Here is a 22,693-nt window from a genome sequence, read left to right as displayed (position 1 = left end):
CAAATATCACAAAGACATGATTTTAAAACAAAAATAGATTAAATGTGTTGCCTCCCTCATTGAGAACATTGTTAATGGAAAGGAACCCGCCATGTGCTCTGTGTTTCCTTCTCGTTTGCTCTTCTTCTCTTTCCCTTCTCAAAATCTCAGACCCTCTAAAATAGTTCACTTATCGCGCCGCCGTTATCCCCCTTCCGCAACACAACAACCGCCGTTAAAGAAGGTCAAGTTATTAGAGGTCTGGGCCTCATCGCCATAGAGTACGCTGACCTCAGCCTTCCTAACAGAGTTGTCGAGGTAAATCACATTCGCCCAATTTATATATTGAAATTTTATAGGGTCCCATTTGAAAACTGATATTGAGATCACATTTGAAAATGAAATTTAAAGAATTTATCATTTGGGTCTGAATTCTGATCTAGAAACAAAATGTGTTTCAAATAGGACATGTCTATGTGTATGTCTAACCCAGTTAGTTATTTTTGCTAACATTCAAAAATACGTGCTTGTTACAGGATCTGGGTCAGGTTCGGTTAAGGCAGCATGTTAACCCTCTTAGTGTCCCTTTCTCGGTATTCTCTTTCTCTATCTCTCACACACATGGATAGATATGATTAAAAAGACACAATATTGTGACAAAGATGGTTGGTTGTTGGAAAACCCAATGGGAATAAGAACAGAGAGAGATTCATGGTTGGTTGTTGGAAAACCCAATGGGAATAATAACAGAGAGAGAGATTCATGTTGTACTTGAGGGCGCAAACATTTATAGAAGAATGTATAAAAAAATGATCTAATGGGTCTCTTTCATGTTTGTTATTGCATCACCAGGTAAAAAGAAAAATGTCCCTTCTTTGGAATGATGATAACAATTTGAAGGTTTCTGCATGGAATGACGATTATTGAGAAACACATGTAGTAAAACAAGTGAAAGAAATCAAAAAATTATTCATAAGAGAAAGAATTGTGTGTCTCCTGTTATGCTATCCATCCATAACCATTCTTGTCACATTAACCAGGCTTAGTGGTTTGTAAGTTCGACAAGTTTTTTTTTTCTTTCTATTTGCGCTTAATTGTAATGTTTTTAAATTTATAGTAGTTGTGAACCAAACCACATTCGAAGCAGAGATGGATCATTTTGGATTTTATATAGTGGGGTTTGAATGTTTTCCTTTTCAATTCATTTCATTTTTGTTCTTTTGAAAATGGTCAGAAGACTTCAACTCATAACTTCTTGATCATGTAACTCCCGACTTTCTATTCATGTAACACTTGACATAACTTCTTATTTGTAACTTGTAATAATAATTTCATTAACTCATGACAAATTTGTATTTATTTGGTTAAATTTTCAAAGAAGATTCAATTTTGTTGCTGACTATTATTGTAATATTGAAATTTTTGTTGTATTTTTTTAGTTATGTTTTAAAATAAAATCAATTTCAACGTTAATTATCTTTATTTAACTTTTGACTTCTTCTTTCAAGATAAAATAAATTATTTAACAATTTAAAAAAGTCATTTGATTCTATTTTTTTAGCAAAAGTCTCAACCATAGTTAGAAACTTAACTCATAAGGTAAGAAAGACTAATAGGACTGAATATAACAGATTCTTTAATTAAACAAAACAAAGAAAACCATTCTTCATTTAGCTGAAAAACAATATGAATCGAATTTGATGTTTTACACAAATTTAAGTACAACTCTGTGCCGCTTCGCATAATGCGAAGGCTCATCGCGTGACGCGATGTGCCTTCGCGTGACGCGATGTGCCTTCGCGTGACGCGATGTGCCTTCGCGTGACGCGATGAGCCTTCGCGTGATGACTGCGTCGCTTCACGTGCCGACCGTGCCACTTCACGTGCCGCCCGTGCCACTTCGCGTAACGCGATGGACCTTCGCGTGTCGGCCGTGCCGCTTTGCTTGCTGACCATTTGCTTCGCGTAACGCGATGAGCCTTCGTGTTACGACTGTGCCGCTTCGCGTGACCACCATGCCGTTTCGCAAGATCACACGAATCTTCCCTGAAACGGAACCGATTCAAAGTATCATTTGCAAATGTCATCATCGAAAAGATGAACAACCAATATAAACAAGATGAACAACCAATCATCGAAAAAATGAACAACCAATATAAACAAGATGAACAACCAATATGAATCAGATGAACAATAAGAACAAGCTAATGGAAAAACCAATATGAACAATAAGAACATGTTAAATCGATTTAGGGTTAGGGTTAGGGTTAGGGTTTTGAAATGAAGATAATGGAAATAAGAACATAAATTGATTTAGGGTTTTGAAATGAAAAAAATGGAAAAATGAACATAAATCGATTTGGGGTTAGGGTTTGAAATGAAGATTATGGAAATAAGAACATAAATATGTATGATGAACATAAATCGATTTAGGGTTAGGGTTTTCTTATCATCGATCTGTATTGTGTTCCCTTGTCGCCGTAGCCGTCGCCACCGCCGTCAAAGAGAGAACAAGAGTAGAGAGAGAATAAAGAGAAATGAAATGAAAAAAAATTGAGTATTTATACAAAACCTAATACACTTCGCGTGACGCGAAAAATGTATTTTCTTTCAAAAAAAATAAAGTGGTCACCAGATCAATTTAAATTATCGGGTGACCAGAGATGCAAATACATGCATCTTTAGGGTCATTTCGTCAAATTTCCCTATGATTGTATTTATTCTTTAAAATAAATTAATTTTCATTCATTTATATTTTAAATAAGAGTGGCATCTCAAAAATTAATTTATAAAATAAAGGCATTTATAAAATTAAAATAATTAAATAATAATTTAGATGTTAAATAATATGATACATTTATAAAATTAAATTAAAAAAAAAACAATAATCTTGTAATTTTGTTTCGAGGGGCTCTAAAACCGAACTTAACGATAAGTGATAAGTTAAACAAGTCGAACAAAGTGAAAAATCTCTATCAACTATCAAATATGTTGAGTCATAATAAAAATTATAATGATCCAATTATCATAATTTTAGATATTTAAAGTGTTTTTTTACAAACGATTGAACTCCAACTCCAGTCTTCTTATTTTAACATATTATTTTCTTTTCTAAATTAATTATCATGTTTGTAAAAACAAAATACCAATTTTGATATTTTTTTATCTTTTAAATTATTTTCACACATTAAATATTTATTAAATTATTTAAACCACATTCGACAATTTTGAACGTGTATATCTCAAAACAATACTTAATTTAAAATACAAATACGTACAAATTAGTAGACCATAAATAAAGTTATATCGTTGTAAAGTTATTTGAAAAATATTTAAAAGATATATCTTTATTCAAATTTTCTCAAATCTATTATTAGATTACACATTTTCTTAGTCACAAAAACCAACTTCGACAAATTAGAATGGGATATCCCAAAATGAAACTCAATTTAAAAAAATACGTCTCATACGTCTATAAATATTATTTTATTTAAAAAATGACAAATTAATTTAAAAAATAAAAATAATACGTTAAATAATATGATTAGATGTTTTGTCCATTTGAAAAAAAGTCTAAAAAGCCTAAAATGACTAAAATTTTGATATTTCAAACATCATATAACACAATTCAATATTCGAGCTCATTTGATGAAAAGCAACCAAAGATCGAACCTGTGATAAGAAATCCTAAATCCTAATGTGGGTCTTAATGTATATGGGCTTTAATATATACTTAACACATACTAAACACTCTAAAATATAAATACTATACAATATTGACCCATTATTCTTAACACTCCCCCTTCAAGTTGGAGCGAATATATTTATCATGCCTAACTTAATACCCCTTAGTTAAGACATTGGCTAGTTGATCGCTAGTCTTTACATAAGGGGTACACTAGACCGCTAGAAATCTTCTCCTTGATGAAGTGTCAGTCAATCTAAATATGCTTGGTTTGATCATGTTGAATCGGATCATGAGCAATAGAGATAACAACCTTGTTATCACCAGGGACGGACCTAGGAATTATGGTTAGGGTGGGCTTGAAAAAAAATTAAAATGGATTTATTTATTTTTTTAGTGGGGTTAAATAAAATAATGAGAAATTTATAGATGAATATGGATTTAGTTTTTTTAGATTAATAAAAAAAATAATAAATAAAAGTGGAAAAAAAATTAAGGACCAATGTCTCTTTTCTCCTATAAAAAAATTTATTTATTTTGTTTAATTTGTTAAACCCTTCTAGCTCTAACCTAGATCCACTCCCAAAGAGAGTCATTCATATAAGATCATAAAAAAAATATATGTTATGAAATCGAAATAAATTTAAAAAAGAAAGTTTTTAATTAAATTTTTATATAATTAAATATAATAAAAACATTTTAAATTCAATTTTTAACAGGTAAATAAAAATGGTCTACACTCTGACTATGTACCTAATAATATAAGTTATAAAATCGAAATAAATTTAATAAAACAAAATTTTAATTAAGTTTCTATATTATAACCAAATAAGTGATCGCTCTAATTATGTAACCACATTTTAAATGTAATTATAACAAGATATTTTTTATTAAATATGAATGAATTGAATATTACAAAAATAATCGAAAAATAAAAAATAATATTTAGGATTAGTTCCATACAAAATTAAAAATATTTAAAAAGAAAAAAGTGAAAGTAACTATTAGGTAAATAATAATATTAGTATTATTTTATTAAAATATACCATTCTCATATTAATTATTTAAATAAAATAATTATTTATTATAAAATATAATTTAAATATAAAAAAACTAAATAAATTTAAAAAATAAAAAATACCTATAAATTATAAAAATACTAAAACTCATATAAACCAATTCTAAAATATAATTAAAATTCAAATAATCATTTAAATAAAAAAAATAAAAAATATATATATCTTTTCCCTTCCCTCTCTCAAAAAAAAAAATACTTAATAACCTGCAATATCAACAGCTTACCTCTAAATTGTCCTCTAAATTGTATCTAAATGGTATGTATATAAAAAAATTATAAATGAGCTACCCCACCTCAACTCCTAGCTCTATACGTCCCTGGTTATCACACTATATCTTCATAGTAGGGGTGTTCATCGGTTCGGTTTTTGAATTATTCGAGTTCCTCAGTTCAGTTTTATTCAAATTTTTATATTTTTAGCCAATTCGAAAACCGAATCAAATTCGAATATATTGTAATAAAATCGGCCGGTAATTGAACCTGTGTCTATACCATGGAAGAGTACTATTCTACCACTAGACCACTTGTGTTTTTTTTTTTCTTTTTTCTTTATTATTTAAATCTTGAATTCAAAATATTCTAATTTGATTATTTGAACTTTTTCTTAAATTAAGTTTGGAAGAATAAATAATAAAAAATGAATTCTGTTTTTGGTTTGAAACCCAAACTCGAAAACCAATTTGAAAACCATATTTGAATTCGATTTGGTTTGAAATTCGATTCAAAAACTGAAAATAAAATTCAAATTCGGTTTATTCAAATTCGGTCGGATATTCGGTTCAAACCAAATATTGAACACCCTACTTCATATGACCAGTTGGTGTAAAACCAAGTTCTATAAGAAGAGACCGAGTCCACAAGAGCTCAATAACGCCAAAAGCCATAACTCTGTACTCCGCCTCAACATTAGACCTTGCTACCACCATTTGTTTCTTATTGCGCCAAGTTACTAGGTTACCTCCAACAAAAGCATAATAGCCTGAAGTGGAACTCCTATCATCCAAGGAGCCAACCCAATCTGAGTCGGTATATCCTTGAACATCTAGGTGATCGTGAGGTTTAAATAACAAGACCTTACCCGTTGTTGCCTTCAAGTATCTCAGAATGCGATGGACTGCATCCATATGAGTCTCACGAGGATCATGCATGTATTGGCTCACAACACCAACAATATATGAAATGTCAGGCCTAGTATGAATAAGGTATATAAGTCTCCCAACTAACTATTGATATCTCTCCTTATCCACCTCGGTACCAACACTCGTGGAAAGCTTATGATTAACTTCAAAAGGTGAGTCTGTAGGTTTGCATCCCAGTAACAGATAGGAGATCAATGGCATACTTCCGTTTGGAGAGAAAGATCCCACAAGATGATGCGGCTACCTCAATCCCAAGAAAGTATTGTAACGAACCCAAGTCTTTGAACCCAATCTCAGTCGCCAACCGTTGTTTGATTGAGTTAATCTCATCTCCATCATCACTCATCACAATGATGTCATCGACATACACAATCAATATTGTAATCTTGTCTCCTTGTTGTTAGGATTTGTATCTCCCAAATCCGATCTACTTGAAAACAATCTGTAAAAAATACAAGAAAGAAGAACACAAGAATACACAAATTTATAGTGGTTCACTCAAATTGAGCTACATCCACTTCAGCTACCACCAAATTTCACTATGAAGAAGAAGAAAGAATACTGAGTTTTTGCCTCACACTTTATCTTTTTAAAATTTTGTCTTAACAATGTAAACCCTTAATAATCACATATTTATAGGGTAAACATTCAGGTAATAAACCTAAATAAATTTGGTCAGGCCCAAGCCCAAAACCAAAAATAAAACCCAATAAACTATAATTAACAATGTAGAGTTTATTATAAGTGTAGGCTCCATAACTCAACACTTGTCTCTTTACAAACATTGTATGGTCTGAGTTGGTCTGCTTGAACCCAAACTTTATCATAGCACTTTGAAATCTCCCAAACCTTGCTCTAGGAGATTGTTTTATCCCATATAAAGTTTTCTTGAGCTTACACACTTTCCCTTTTGTAATATGAGATGAGAAGTAACGAGGGACATCCATATAAACTTCTTCCTTTAAGTTGCCATGCAAAAAGGCATTCTTCACATCAAGCTGCTGAAGATTCCATCATAAATTGGCAGCACAAGAAAATAGGATCCAAATAGAGTGCATCTTCGCGACGGGAGCAAACGTCTCCAGATAGTCAATCCCAAGTGTCTGTGTGTACCCCCTTCACAACTAGTCTTGCCTTGTTAAGGATGTAAATTTGAACCCGCCCAATGGTAATCGAACCATATTGCCCCATTTGAGGCGGTTTTCCCCGAAACTGAACAGGGATGAGGTGGGGATGATATTTGTGTCACTCGCCCGACCCGTCTCGATCTCACCTCAATTCTACCTCGAACACTATGAACATAATTAAATATATAAAATCATCAATATATTTATTTATTCATTATATTTTATAAGAGTTATAAGTTTAGTTCTTTATAATAATATAATTTTTCTATATAATACAATATATATTATATTAAAAAATCCGTTTATATAAATTTATTGTATAATTTTTTATTTTTTTTAAAAAATATTTTATAACGGTGCCCCGTAGGGATTCTCTGAAACCGAATGGGATAGAGATGGTATTACAAAAATCCCCGAAATAAAAACGGGATGGGGATGTTAAATGCATTCCCCACCTGAACCTCCCCATTTCCATTCATATGCCTTGTACCTTTCAACTGTTCCATCTGGCTTATATTTTACTATGAACACCAATTTGCATCCATTTGTTTTCTTGCCAACAAGAAGAGTTACAAGATCCCATGTGCCTCTCTTCTTAAGAGCATTCATCTCTTCACCCATAGCACTTCTCCACTTTGGTTCAAGTATAAAATCTTGTGAACATTGAGGAATAGGAAGAGAAGACAAAGTGGAAAAGTCATGGTTGGGTCACATAGTTTGAATTAGAAAAGAGGAAAGTTTGTTTTCCTCGAGTTTGTGAAAAAGTTTTGATAACAAGTGTAAATCCAATATCGTCAAGTGGTTTGGATATCTTGTTTTCACGTAGGGGACTTGGTTCGATAACCACCATTGGATATTTTTCATAGTTGGATCCCATAGTTTGAATTAGAAAAAGTAATTGTCCTTGACTTTTAGAAATTTTTATACGCAAGTGTAAATCTGATGTCCATCGGTTAAAATATCTATCTTTCACCCAAGTGATCGTATTCAATTCCCGCCATCAGAAAACTTTGACCTCAAGTTTGTGGGAAAGTATTGATCATATATAAGTATAATATGATAAATAAAAAATATTTTGGATTTTAGAGATTTCAAGACTTAAATTTAACCTTTTTAATTATACTATCATGGTCGTTTATTTATGATCATGAATGTATTAAAGTGGGTGAAAATGTGCAAGTGATAAAATGCATATATCTTAAACATTAATCAAATGGGTGTCTAAGTATCCAGATCAAATCATAGTTGGATGACAAAGTTTGAATTTGAAAAGATGAAAGTTTGTTTGTAAATGTTTTGATCAAAAGTATAAAACCGATGTCGTCCAGCGGTTAGGATATCTGGCTTTCACCCAGGGGACCCGGGTTCGATTCCCGGCATCGGAATTTTTTTTTCTAAAATGCATCAATCTTAAATGATATAAGTCATAGTTGCCTCTCATAGTTTGAATTAGACTAGATAAAAGTTTTTTTCTCTTTGAGTTTGTGAGAAAGTTTTGATGACAAATTTAAATATGACATTTTTTAGCGGTTAAGATATCTAGTTTCACCTAGGGTGTTCGATTCCTGGCATTGAAATTTTTTTCCTCAAGTTTGTGGAAAAGTTTTTATTTATAAGTGGTATAATATGACCAACAAGAAAGATTTTGGATTTTAGAGATTTCAAGACTTAAATTTCACATTTTTAACTATACTTGCTTAGTCGTTGATTTATGAAGGTACTAAAGTGGGTGCAAGTGCTAAACTATATCGATCTTAAACATTATTCAAAAGGGTGTCTATGTATCGAGAATAAGTCATAGTTGAATCACATAATTTGAATTAGAAAAGATAAAAGTTTGTTTTTTCTCGAGTTTATAGCATTCAGGACCTTGTCAGCATCAGCATTTACGGCATTAAGCATCCAATAATGCATAATTTTCCTAAGAGGCAAACTATGTCAGCATCAGGAGATGTGGAGAATCGGAGATAAAGTTCAGCTCGTCGTTGAGAGCGGCTTCAGCTCGACTGGAAAATAGAGATTTGGCAACGACGCGAGCAGACAGTTTAGACGACATTTTAGGCCATTAGGGATGTAATTTGTATAAATATGTTAATTTATTTTTAAATTTTAAAAATTACCGAATTGGCTTCGGGTATCTGAATTTTTTTCCGTCCAATCCAAAAATCTGGTAAAAATTATCAAATCGGATCGATATCCAAATCCGGTCCATCTAATTCAATATAATTTGAAAGATGGGATACTGAAATACAAGATTAAAGATCTAATTCTTGAATTTTATTTTGGAATTAAAAATATAGAAAACAAACGAATTCAATTTGTTATTATATTTTATTAGCCATCCAAATAAATTCACATAATATGATCCAAAAATTAAAATTATCTATAAAATAATTTGAACTATTATTAAAAATAATATGATAAATCATGATCCAATAATTAATTAATATAACAAATAAATTCACTTTTTCCAATTCAAATGTTATCATACCAGAAATGGTCACAAAATAAAATGTTCTAAATACACTCAATATAAAGTAATTTATTTTAGGAAAGATAATAAAAACATCAATGATCATTTTAGTGACAGACATACTTTCCTATAGATGAAAATAACAACAGTTGTGAGAAGGCTTGCTTTCACTATATCCATATTTTCACAAAATAAACCGAAGAATCTTGGTTGGTAAAACTCTCAAATTCTCTAAAGATATTTCTGAGTAAATATCATCACCTTCGAAAGGACCCATACATCTGTTGTATATAACGACTTGACTTGACTTGTGTTGCAATCCCAGTTAAGGTTATTTTCATTCATCGTCACTGTCATAAACAATGGCCATTCTCCTGTGAGTCGCAGCTTTCTTTGGAGGAGATTCCTCATCCGACTCTATCCCCTTCCGTTTGTGGCTACCACCTGCAACCTCTTTCCCCTTCCTCTTTCGCTCCTACATATCACCAAATAGCACTTTCATTCATAAAATGTCTCTTGCTAATCAAAAGGAGAACTAACTCCATAAGAATAAACTTCACAAAAAATTCAACCACCTTGAAAAAGGGTCTCTACATCTATGAAACTATCATTTCATTTTCTAACTTGATTTGATCAATATCTTATCATTCAAACACTTTATTTTCTTCTTTTTTATTTAGTGTTATATAAATATTTGAACAAACATCACGCAACACTTTTGAACGATTCCACAATTACTCCAAAACCAGACAATCCCTAATTCTATTTATTCAATTTTTTAATTTCACAAGTCTTCTTATATTCTTTCTCACTCTGTTATGTGTTGCATAGCCACCTAAAAAAACTTTATTCAACATCTAATATTAACACCAAAATCTTTACGAATTAAAAAGGAATTTAGGTAGGTTATATGTAGATTCTTTAAGCAACATACGAAGTGCCATAAATATGTACATATATATATATATACCTCTCGCTCATCATCGGAGTAGTCTGCTGCTTCCTCCTCTTCCTCTTCTTCATTTTCTAGCTCAGGCTCTTCAATATTCCTACCTTGTGGAGATCTTTCATATTCCTCTCCATCGGTTTCATACTCCGATTCTTCTCTCTCACTTTCTGAAAGATCTTCTGTATGTCTAGATGGTCTAGCAGTTGATGATTTCTTAGGGAGGTCTCTCGACCCCTGCAATTTATGTGTCCAAAACAACGTATATTAATAACTCCAAGAAATTAGCTTTATAACTAAAAGGATAAAGAACAATATTAATGCAATAATCTGTTTTTATTAATTACACACTATCACCTTTTTGGCACTGATGATTCGTTTCTCAGCTCGAGCTTCCATTTCAGGATCATCATCAAAGCGACGTCGACCAGAAGATTGGCGAGAATCGTAATAGTCTGGCTCTTCATCCTGGTCGCGTAGGAATGGATGGTCAGGGGATTAAGAAACATAAGACCAAGCACATTTTTTTCTTGGAGACTACAGTTATTTCTTAGGCCTTGTTTGATCTACGGCTATTTGAATAACCAAGAGGTTATTTCCAAATACCCTTGTTTGACGTAGATTATTGAAAATGAAGTTATTTTGTGTAAAAAGATATTAGGGATATAAATATAAAAGAAAAATATTGAGGGTGTTTTGGGAATTTGATTGATGATATCAATGATGTGATTGATGAGTAGTTTATGGGTTATTCGAAATCAATCTCAAATAACCCACATCAACCAAGGCCTTAATAATCAAGATCTCAGGAGTAGTAGTTAGAGTAAAGAGTAATAATAAGAATAGCAATAATTGAAAAACAATTAAGTGAAAGGCAATAATAGATAAGTTACTTCATCTAAAGCATCTTCCAAGAAACCAGGTGAAAGTTTACGCTCCCTGCGTACAGTTGGCATGTATGAATACTTGCGACTGACTTTCTCTTTCTTCCGGCTAAGAAGTTCATTAGCTCTGATTGTTTGACTTTCAGCCTACAATCCATGGAAGAGAATGTGTCAGACATAGAAACAGTTAGGTAGCAGTATGATGCATCAGTACAACAATAAGTATACCTTCTCCTTTTGCTCCTTTTCCCTTTCAGGATCAATGTCGGTGATACAGTTTTTGACCTTGTACACCTTTTTATGACGGGAATCGACAAGAGCAGTCAACAATCTGTGTGAGTTTGATGTCAATGATGAAGGCATAAATCTCATCTTCCTTGAAATTCTTCCCTGAGACTGGAGGATTCCCTGCAATATTAAGCAGAGCGAAATCCCTCTATCAGAGGTCTATGGGCTGTTTTGATATAAAAAAAATATATGTTGATGTGATCTGACAAATCTACATTATTCATGTTTGCCAAAAATCCCAATGAATCTAAAATATAATTTGATCATGCTCCAAAAAATGATCTGATAATCATTATGTAGAGAAAGAAAAACATAACAGCATAACAAGATTCTAATTTATTTTATTTAAGGGATCTTTAGGCAAAAATTACACTATAATCTGGCCCATGATCCAAAAACAATCTGATCACAATACAAAAAAAATCTTATTTCAAACGAAAAAAATCAATTTAGTTTTATCTTTGGCAATTTTTCAATGAGATCCATATGATTGTGACACAGATGATGACAAAATACTAGTTTACAAATAGGCTCATCTTTGCATTCTTTTTAGTATTATGTAGCTTCTTATCATAACTCGCATGGCATAAAAACAAAGTCATATGATTAGATAAAACCAAGTACTTGATCATGTTTAAGGAAAAGAGATAATAAAGGGAAGTAGAACTTTTTATCATGATCAAGAAAAAGGTGTGCCACTGAATTTGGACAATGACAGTGGTTCAGATGCAGAGATGAATGCATGCAGCTTACCTTTTCATGTCGAAGGAAAAGATGTGCTTGATCATGTTGAGCATCTTGCACTGATATGTCAAGCACTTCATTACCAATTAACAATTGCAGGCTTCCATCTGACCATCTCACAAAGCGTGCATTGCTTTCATACTACACATGTGAACAGACAAACAATGAACAAATAACTTTAGAAATTTCCAAACTAATATCTAACATAAACAACATTTAATCCTGATATTTGTGCAGGATCCCACCTTCAGAGTAGAACATAATAAGAATTGTTAAAGCCAATATAAAATGTTGACCTGTTTTCGTATACCATTTTTCCATGGTGATCATGATCCGGAAAAATCTAAATGTGTTATGTTTGCAAAAAATGACAACGATTTCTATTTCCTAATGTAATACTTTATTTAGATCTTATAAGCCTCTACAAAGTAGGCCAGTAATTTAGTTAGAGTTGGTACAAGTTCTTATAAAAATAAGATTCTTTTATTTAAATGGAAGAATTGAAAATTGAAGTGAATATATCTATTTATTAATCGAGAAAAAAAATAGCTATACCAATTGAAACAAAAATTACACTATAATTTGAATCATGATCTAGAAATAATTTGTATATCAACAAATTACACTAAAAATGAGAATATGATTGTGAATGAGATCGTGACAAATATAAGTTTTCAAATAGGCTCAATGTAAGGCCATTGTCAATCTGGAAATATTGGCGACATTGGCCCATACTCCCAATAAATTTGATGTGAGTTGCCATAACTATTGCTACCAAATAAAAAGAAAGAAAACTTCATTTCAGTAGTACACAAAAAGATGCAAAAAGAGGTGTTTTATTACCTGCCAGAATACTTAGATCAAATGCTGGCATGCAATAATTGGTGGTGCCAACAAAATTTTCAATGAAGTGATACCGAAAACTAACAGTATCCAGAGGAAACAATTTGATGGACCTTTTTTTCACAAATCTTCAATGTGTACTATGAATATGCTATTTATTTCACAAACAATGAGGTGATGATCTAAATAAGATGTGAAGCCAAGTGGAAATAATTTTTGAAGATAACCAATTAAAAAACCAAACTGAAAAGTGCTAAAAATGACAAAAAGGTGGCCATTACCGGATCTCACCAATGGTTTCAAGCAACCACAACAATCAATAAAAAGCACTTTACATGCTTGAAACATAACATAATCAGACAAGAAGCACATTTTAGTTCACTTAGGCCATGTTTGATCTGGGGTTATTTGAATAACCAAATGGTTATTTTGAATAACCTTGTATGATGTAGATTAAAGAAATACAGGTTATTTGGGTAAAGAGATGTTGGGGGTATAAATATATAATCAATCATTTTTTTTTAAATTAAAATTGAGGGTCTTTTAGTTAATGATTTGAATGATGTGATTGATGAGTAAATTGTTGATTGGATAGTGGGTTATTTGGAAATACTCTCAAACAACCCACATCAAACAAGGCTTTACAGTTTTCTCGAAAAAAAAGGCCTTACAGATTTTTTGCCATCTGGCTTCTGTACAACTCTCCAGCGGACGATGTTATTGTCCAGTTTTATACGCTTCTTTGATCCAGATTCATCAGTCACAAAGACATCCTCTTCCACATACGTCTTGCGGTCAAAAGGCTTTGGATCAATGCCCATAATATTTGAAACTTTAATAATGTTCATCTGCAAAAGAAAACAAAAGGAGTCACAATTCATCCTGGAAGCTTATAAACTAGTAACACAACAACTCGAACATCATCACAACTTTCTGTGATGCAATAGAACTCTATCCCACAACTTGAAGGACTATGTATTTGGCGAACAACAAAGTGATCAATTGCTTAGAAGAAAGGAAAATGCTTCAACAAAAAACTGGAACCAAACTGAACTGATGCTACATTGGATACAACATAAACTTGATTCAACTTGAAGGACTATGTATTTGGTGAACAACAAAGTGATAATTGCTTAGAAGAATGGAAAATGATTCAATGAAAAACTGGAACCAAACTGAGCTGATGCTAATTTGGATACAACATAAACTTTATTCAATTTCAAGAAAAACAAGCCAAAAGGAAAAAGCATAAGGTAGTCGAGAACTAAATAAGAGACCGAAACTGCCCCGTCAAAAGAGATAAATCCAGTCAAAAAATTGTTCAGTGTGATGACATCCTGGGAACCTCATACATACAATGTATAGAAGATAATGGTGTCAACATGCATGTGGCTAGACTGTCCCTTTGCTAAAAGGCCTAAAATATAATGGGCACTTAAAGGTGAGCACAAAGTTGGTTTAGACTGTTGTAATGTATGTCTCAAGATTTTGGAAACAATCAAATACAACAAACCCCAGTCAAGACAAATGAACTACTGTAAATGCCAATTATGAAATCAAGCTTAAAAGAGATTTGGGTATATTTGGAAGAGAAAACTATTTGTTAAAAGAGACAAATAAGTTGAATTGCAGATCTGAGAAGTAAGGAACCGGAAAACGGTGTTTTGGAGAAGTTTTAGACAGTGGAACCTGACAAAACAGAAGAATTGGAAATGGATGTTGAAGGACTTAAAAAGAGGAATTTAAATTAGAATTAAACTTCGGATGGAATTAAAATGTGTATAATTTGTTTAGGTGCAATTCCACTCTAATAACTTACGAATCATTCTTCTAACAATTTGTTAATTAGCAGTAAATCAGTTTATATATAGATGCTTATAGACAATCAAAATAGAAAACAAAACAAAAGCAATAATAGAGAAGAAAAAAACCAAAAAAACCACTTAAGAATTACAATTCAATGATTTCTTTAAACATAGGAATTAGATTGTAATTGAACTGTCAACTCTTATAGAATTAGAATTGAAATTCTAGTTCCAATTTCACTTATTCAAACATAACCTAAAGGCTGACACTTCAATAATATCCTGTGTGGAAGGAAAGATGGAAGAGAACAGCTCAATAGAATACAAAAGATAAAGCAAGACAAGATAAAATTTGAATACCAAAACCAGGATAAATAAAAAGTAGAAAAGAAAACAGATAAATGAATGACAATCATTAAGTAGAAGCAGAGAGCCTTTAATGGGATTTGTAACCGACAAAAAAATAGCAGCATAACTTAACTGGTAGAGACAACTCAAGAAACCCAAATCTGGCCATAGATCTCTAATAGTATGTTAAACAACAGAAGATAATCTAATCATTTAGATATCACTTTCTCTTATATTCAAGGTCCAAAATATTTAAATATGTTAGATCTTCTCATTTGAAAACAAAATCTTTAACCATTGCACCAAATCTTGAGTTTCATTACGAACAAATATAATTTAAACGGACGGGTATTTGCAAGAATTTGTCTTAAAAGCCTATCTATTAGCACCTTAGTTACGGTCCTCATTCTTGTTCAGTCCCTAGCATAAATGAGAATGTAAAATAATGATAAATGAAATAAGAAAATGTATTTAGTCTATAATTATAATTGAATATTTTTTCCTTTTCAGGTTAACCTTGTCCGGATGAGCTGGAGGATGACAAAACGGAATTTCCAACTCCAATGGAGGGCCAACTGGTTTGTCCTTAATTTTTGCGTCAATATTCTCATCTTCATATCCATAATGCGCCTCTTCATCTGGCACAGCATCTTCAGGTTCTAGTTCCCTTCCGTAACTTCCTTCATCTTCCATAGGGGATCTCTATATCAATAGAGTATTATTTCACATTTGTCATCATTACACACAATTAAATATCAATATATAATAAATGTTCACTCAAAACATGTTTGAGATATGGAATTCACATTAAACTCATTCTCCTGGTTGTTCAGAGCACCCTCTTCATCGGGTACCGAGTCTTCAGGTCTTAGATCCCTTCCATAGCTCTCTTCCTCCTCCATAGGAGATCTCTACAACAAAAAGAGTTAAGTTTCATAACGTCAGCACACACAAAATTTCATTGTACAAGCATAGAGAAAACATTCAAACCTTTTTAAAATAAAAAAACTTACAGTAAACTTTTTCTCAAGGTTTTTTGGGACCTCGTACTCAGCTGGTTCTTCATTATCAGAGTCACCAAAAACATCACGAATCTCAGGAACTGATTCCAAAATTTGATTTTCATCTTTCTCTTCACCAGGTGACCTAAATTGAGAAATAAGTTCAGCTTCTCAAGTTAAAGTATCAACACTTCTTCTCTAATAAAAAATGGTTGAGTGAAGGTTGTGAAACTTTCATCATAGAACCATGAAAATAAATATGCGTCAAAAGTAAACCTTAGATAGTGAGACACTGAAAAATCAAGAACAGAAGTCCCCACATCACACAAATGTTCTTGACATTGCAGAAATATTACAATCAAGACTACTGCAAAAATAATGCAAATTATGGATGCTCTTACTGATTCTGTAATAATCTATGTGTCTTCATAGTAAATCATGTCTTGTCACCTAGAAAAATGTGAGAATGGAGCGTTGTGACGAAATCGAGATGGAAATCATATATCCTTTAATGAGCTTAGAATTCCTCATTCGTCATAAGAATTTAAAGTGCTTAAGAAAGACAAAAATAAATGAAAGTTTACATATGTGTCTTGTGAGGTGTTGAAATGGAGGCACAATTACATCAAGAAAAAGAGAAAGATGGAAGATAGGAAAGGATTGATATCCACCTATTAAGCAATCGATTTTTCTAGATTAAATATACGAAACTCAAAATGAAGTCATTGCTAAGTTTACCTTGGACTTCCATCCTGCTCCACCTCCTCATCCTCATTGTCTGCATAATGATTTCCATGAGATCTCTCTGATCCACTTTCAACATCATCAAGTCTTCCACTTGTAACTCCTCTATGATGGTAATGCTTCATTCCATTATTGTACGAGTCTTTACCTTCACTATCTTCTCTTTGATCTTCAATTTCCACATCTTGTGAACCCGCTTCACTTGCACTTTCTCCAAGATCATTCCCCGTGCCATGTAACTTCCCTTCACTCTCTACTTCTGCTTCCCCTTGACCTTCAACTTCACCTTCTCCCTCTGGCTCTACACCTCCATCTCCATCATCCTAAAGCAATGAAATATCAATCATGTGATTAAAAAAATACATGAGAGATGATATTCTGTAAAAAAATGAAAAAATAATGAAGGGTTTAGGTTCAGGAATGGAGGCATTCAAGAAATAAGAACCAAGTATCCATTTTTATATCAGTTTAGAAATAAGGGTTTCGAATTCAAGACTTTATGTGGGAGAATGGATGTCATACGGAGTGATAATAAGGCTGCCGATTGGACTCGTGTTCTGATTCAACCTCTTCTTCTTCCTCTTCTTCCGACTGATCGCCAAAAAGGTTTTGCATCATCTGATGCCTTTTTTTCTCTTCCCCAACCATTGTTGTTGCTCAGTTTCAACCTAGAATGCTTGTTCGCCTGTGATTTCAGCACAAGAGCGGTCGTCTTAACCTATAAATCTCTTAAGAACAGCTTTCTTGACGAATTGGGGTAACAGATTGTGAAACCTTCGTCTCAAGGAGCTCTTCGATATAGGTTTATATATTATACATATATAAATCTTACTGAATAATTGTATATTATTTGGGAAGGATTCTTTTGAATTACAAAATTATCATTAATGTTTTCATATTTTAATATATTATTTAAGAAAAAAAATTAAATAAAATATATTTGTATTGTTATGATAATATTTATCTATTTAATAAAAACTTGCTGGAATAATTAAATAAATTAATAAATTTAATTCTTATTTTTTGTGTTGTGTTTTGTTCGGTGGTGGTTTGTTTAGATGTTTTGTCTCTATTTTTTTTTTGTTAGTTCATTTCTTCTTAAATTTAGGTCATTTCCTTTGTAGTAGTAAAAAATTAATTTGAATTTCTTATATCTTAACATATTTGTATTTGCATGGTTTTCATTATTTTGGATATAGAAATATAGGGTAAATTATTGCATGGTCTTTTTTTTGGCGTATGTATCATCCGAAAATCTCTTGTCCCGAAAAAGTTCGAATTCGAAATTCAACTTCGGTTAGTGTGCTGAAAAATATTTAACAAAAAGTGTATGTTTAATATTTAAAATTAATTATAATAATTAATTATTAATTCAATTTAAATAATCATTTAAATTTAAAAATAATCAAATTATAATTTGATTAAAGAAAAACTTTATTTTAAATTAATTAGAAATAATTAATTTAAAAAATTATTCATTTGAAAAAAGAGTTGTCAATGATTTTTAAAAATTAAAAAAATATTTTAAATCTGCTTTTTTTAAAAAATAAATAATTTAAGGCTTCTAATGGTTAAAAACAATTGGAAACTAAAAAACTTTAAACAAACAGGTCCATAGGAAGGTGTTCGGTCGCGAATTAGGTTAAATATGTGAGTTTAGGTCGATTTTAACCCGAAGTCAATGGGTATGAGGTCCGGTAAACACTGAGGCTAAGCTTTGATCGCGCGCAATAATCCTTGGTCAGACACGAAATTCTTCAGTCGAAGTCAAGATTTCTCGGTCGGATGCGAGATTTCTTAATTGAGTGTAGATGAGGGCTGGTTTTCTCTGTCGAAAACCATACCCAAGCAAAATGCTCAGTCGGATGCCTAGATTCCTCGGTCGGACATCAAGAACACCGACTACAAGTTTAAGGATTTTGATTGAAGCTTTCATCCTTCGATCTGAACGAATTGGAATCTTCATCTAATCATAATAATCATTTTTAACATCGTCCCGATATATCAATCGATCGAAAAGACGTTTCATTTGATTTGAACAATTTTTTGGGAAAAAACGGGATTTTAGTTTTTAAGATTTAATTGGATTTAAGGAGCTCCCCAATAGTTTTCTTATACATATTAAGATCTAATATAACCAAAACATGAACACTAACTATCCGTTTTGACCAATTAAAGAGCCGAATTTTTTTCGAAATTTTGAAATTTTTAGTTTTTATGCAGACATGTTTAAAACTGATTGAAATTGATTCAAAACTACTTCTAACATCCTTTAAAAGATGTTAGGAAGATATTCAAACCATAATTCCTTAGCTACAACTCAAGAATAAAAACTCAATTTTGAGATTTTCAAAATTAAAATTGTTTTTTATTTAACTTGATTCGTTCAAATTGAATTCAACGGAAAATTTCAAATTAAGAAAACAAATAATCAAGCACTATACAAGATTGGTCGAACTGAAATGTAAAAATTTAAATTTGTATTTGTAATTCGAATTACAATGCGAATTAAGACTTATTGTGAGTTGGAGAACACTCATGAACTCTTTATGAAGTTTTATAATGATTCATAAATGAAGCTTACAGTCTTAACACAAAATTTTGAAAATTTCAAAAGTTTGAGAAATTTTAATGGCGTTTTTTATGAAGTTTGGATTGGAGGCTTAAGGTTATGATTATTGGATTCGTCTTGGCCAGAGAAGGCTATTTATAGCCTTCATAAGTCGGTTGTGGATGCAAGTGAGTCGAATTTCAAACAAAAGGTCATTAATGGATTTTGTTTGTTCTAGATCAACTTTATCTGTTTAGGCAATGATCAAGCTTATGATCATAGTGATTATTTCAGCTTTTGAATCAGCCCATTTGGTTGAGTATCAACGGAGTTCTATTTTTGAAAAATTAAAGATTATGGCTAATCATTATCATGATCGTCACGATGAAAAAGACGATCCAATGTTGAAAACGGTGCCATTTTGGGCTAATGCACGGACACCTAGGTGTTCTAACCGCGTTCCGTCAGTGTTGGGCGCTCCAACTATGTTTGGGCTAAAGGCGTTGAGGCGCGCATTAGTTGATTCAGTGTTGCGCGGAAGTGCTTTCCTTCCATTGCAGTGGGCGACGCGGTTTGCTGATGTCCGTTAGATGTTGCAGTCATTCCTTCTATTTTCAACTATACTAGAGCCCAACCATTTTTAGCCTTGGAGCTTATTTGAAATTAATTTTTCTTTACTTCTTTTGGTTTTATTTTCAAACTACAAAATACACAAAATGTTTAAATAAATATAAATATTTATGTTTGCTATTTATTTTTATTTTATTTTTACATTTTTGGGCTTTATAAATAATTAATTTGGGATTTAAATTGATACAACAATCATCTTAAATTATTTATTTAATTTATTTGAGCCATTAATATTAATTTGGGATAAAATGAATACCACATTTATCTTAAATAAATTTATTTTATTTTCTTGGCCTTTGTTTTAGTTAATTTGAATTTAATTAATAGGACCATTAATTCAATTAATTGTTTAATCTTTGTTGTAATTATTTTGAATTTATTTATTCAAAAATAATTATTTTAATATTTATAAATTGGGTAAGCAAAATTTGAGTATTTATAGCACCATTTATAATATTTTGTATATATTTTTTCGACATTATTTTATTAGTTTGTTCGACTTACTCTACTTCAATATTCACTATTTAGGAACTCAAATGAGTTCATCTTTAAAATAATCCTAGACAAATTACATAATAGTTGAATCTTGTCTATTGAAAATTTTAATTTTGTTGTAAATTATTTATACTGAAATCTAGATCATCAATTATTTATTAGTGTTATTTTTTATTTTTTATTAATTAATTTCTTATATGCATTTTTAATTAAATAAGAAATAATTCTTTATTAAAAATAAATAAATAGAATAAATGTTTTTATAATCCAAATATATATTTATTTAAAGATTATATGAAAAATTAAATCAATTTTATATTTATTACTAAGATAATATTATGATTATCTTATGAAAAAATTAATTTTATTTCAATAGATCTTGAACTTTGTTGACTTTTTCGTTTTGTAAGACTATTTAGGGGATAATTATAAAAAACAATAGTATTTTACTCTAGTTTCTGATTGCGGACGCTATAACATGTGGTTCCCATTTATATCCAATTGGAAAATTTACCACCTTGCGATTCTAATAGCCTCGGTCATATGGTCATTAGGGACCAAATAGTATGCAACACCTTGAGGTCGCGGGTAGGTTGTCGGGTCGAAACCCATTAAGGGTTGGTGACCTAAATAATGACCTGATTGAACAACAAAGGGATCTACTCTTCGTTGATGATCGAAACTTCGTCGAAAAAAGAAATGCAATTGGTAAAAGAACAAAGCAAGGAATTGAAAACGATTTCTAATCGGGAAAAAGCTCTATGTCTTATTAGGACATTTTGTCGTTTATATAGATGAATACAAACAAGTCCTTAACATTTTTCTCATATTATACCATTTTATCTAAGCTATAAATTTCATAACTTTTTTCCTATTAACTGATGTGATCAATTTTTATTTGATTCTTGATTTATTTTTTTATATCCCTCCTCAATATTATCGATAATGTTACAAGTTTAAGCCTTTTATGAGGTTAAATATATGAGTTTTTTTAGTAGATTTCATGAAACTGTTCATGATTTGACATTCCGTTTGAATATAATTTAAATTGATAAATCCAATCTTATATTGATTTCGTAAAACATGACAAGCAATATCTATGTGTTTAGTTTTTCATCAGGGACGGATCTATGTAGTCCACCCCGAAAAAAATATTTTACGGTAAAAATGTGACATTATTCCATAATTTCTTTAAAAAAATTCAATAAAATTAATGTTTTTTTTATCTAATTATTAAAAATATGGCAAAATTTACCTTTATCCAATTTTTTCTCGTTATTTTTGTAAACCCACCCCAACTCTGAATCCTGAATTTGTCCATATTTTTTAAGAAATATTGAATTTTGTGTGATGTGTATTGTAACTTGGTTATCACACTACACTTGTATTGATAATTGAATTTCAATTTTGAAATCCTTGAGAATGTACGATATCCATTGTAATTCGTAAACACTATAAAACTTTTGTATTCGGCTTCAGACTATGATCTCAAAATTGTTACTTGTTTTTTAATTTTCCATAATATTGGAGAATTTCCAAGAAAAAACTAGTAATAGTAATTGACATATTGTTTAATGTGCATGTTACTCAATCAGAATTTGAGTATCCCTTTATATGTATACTACTATATATTCATAAAACACTCCCAGCTTTTAAGATACTTTACAATTTGGATATCAGCTTTCATTTGATTCTTTGTTGGTTTGAGCATGTACTATGACAATTTTTGAACACATAAATTTATATAAGGTCTAGCTAAATTTAGAGATAGTAATCGACCTATTAATCTTTTAAATGTCTTAGGTTCGGCTAATTCTTTATTAGCTACTACTTCAGTTTTGAACCCTTTTAAATGTCTTAGATTCGGCTAATTCTTTATTAGCTACTACTTCAGTTTTGAACCCTTGTATTTCCCATTAATCCAACACCATTA

General features: G+C 31.2%; 1 protein-coding gene and 1 non-coding gene across 2 annotated transcripts; one reads left to right on the top strand and one right to left on the bottom strand.

Annotated features, from left to right (window-relative positions):
- The first annotated feature begins 8,321 nt into the window (after positions 1-8,321).
- Positions 8,322-8,393, top strand: TRNAE-UUC. Its single transcript has one exon. It is a non-coding gene; the product is annotated as a tRNA-Glu (tRNA).
- A 1,137-nt stretch (positions 8,394-9,530) lies between these two features.
- LOC124941833 (protein LEO1 homolog) lies at positions 9,531-17,871 on the bottom strand. Its single transcript, XM_047482188.1, has 12 exons — positions 17,607-17,871; positions 17,079-17,407; positions 16,353-16,485; positions 16,146-16,250; positions 15,856-16,041; positions 13,858-14,034; positions 12,353-12,484; positions 11,540-11,719; positions 11,321-11,458; positions 10,785-10,895; positions 10,452-10,664; positions 9,531-9,956 (listed from the first exon to the last, which is right to left on the bottom strand). The coding sequence occupies exons 1-12, from the start codon at positions 17,730-17,732 to the stop codon at positions 9,819-9,821; spliced, it is 1,968 nt and encodes a 655-aa protein (XP_047338144.1). The 5' UTR covers positions 17,733-17,871; the 3' UTR covers positions 9,531-9,818.
- Positions 17,872-22,693: the final 4,822 nt, after the last annotated feature.

This window comes from Impatiens glandulifera, chromosome 6 (assembly GCF_907164915.1).
Source record: "Impatiens glandulifera chromosome 6, dImpGla2.1, whole genome shotgun sequence".
NCBI classification, from domain to species: domain Eukaryota; kingdom Viridiplantae; phylum Streptophyta; class Magnoliopsida; order Ericales; family Balsaminaceae; genus Impatiens; species Impatiens glandulifera.
This window is presented reverse-complemented; position numbering and strand designations above follow the sequence as displayed.

What these genes read in the sequence shown, in the direction of transcription:
- LOC124941833 (XM_047482188.1), bottom strand. Translation starts at nt 17,732, where the DNA reads ATGGTTGGGGAAGAGAAAAAAAGGCATCAGATGATGCAAAACCTTTTT. An exon ending in ACCAGGAGAATGAGTTTAAT is followed by an intron (nt 16,042 to 16,145) that starts GTGAATTCCATA and finishes CTATTGATATAG; the next exon opens with AGATCCCCTATGGAAGATGA. An exon ending in TTTTCCTTCGACATGAAAAG is followed by an intron (nt 11,720 to 12,352) that starts GTAAGCTGCATG and finishes TTAATATTGCAG; the next exon opens with GGAATCCTCCAGTCTCAGGG.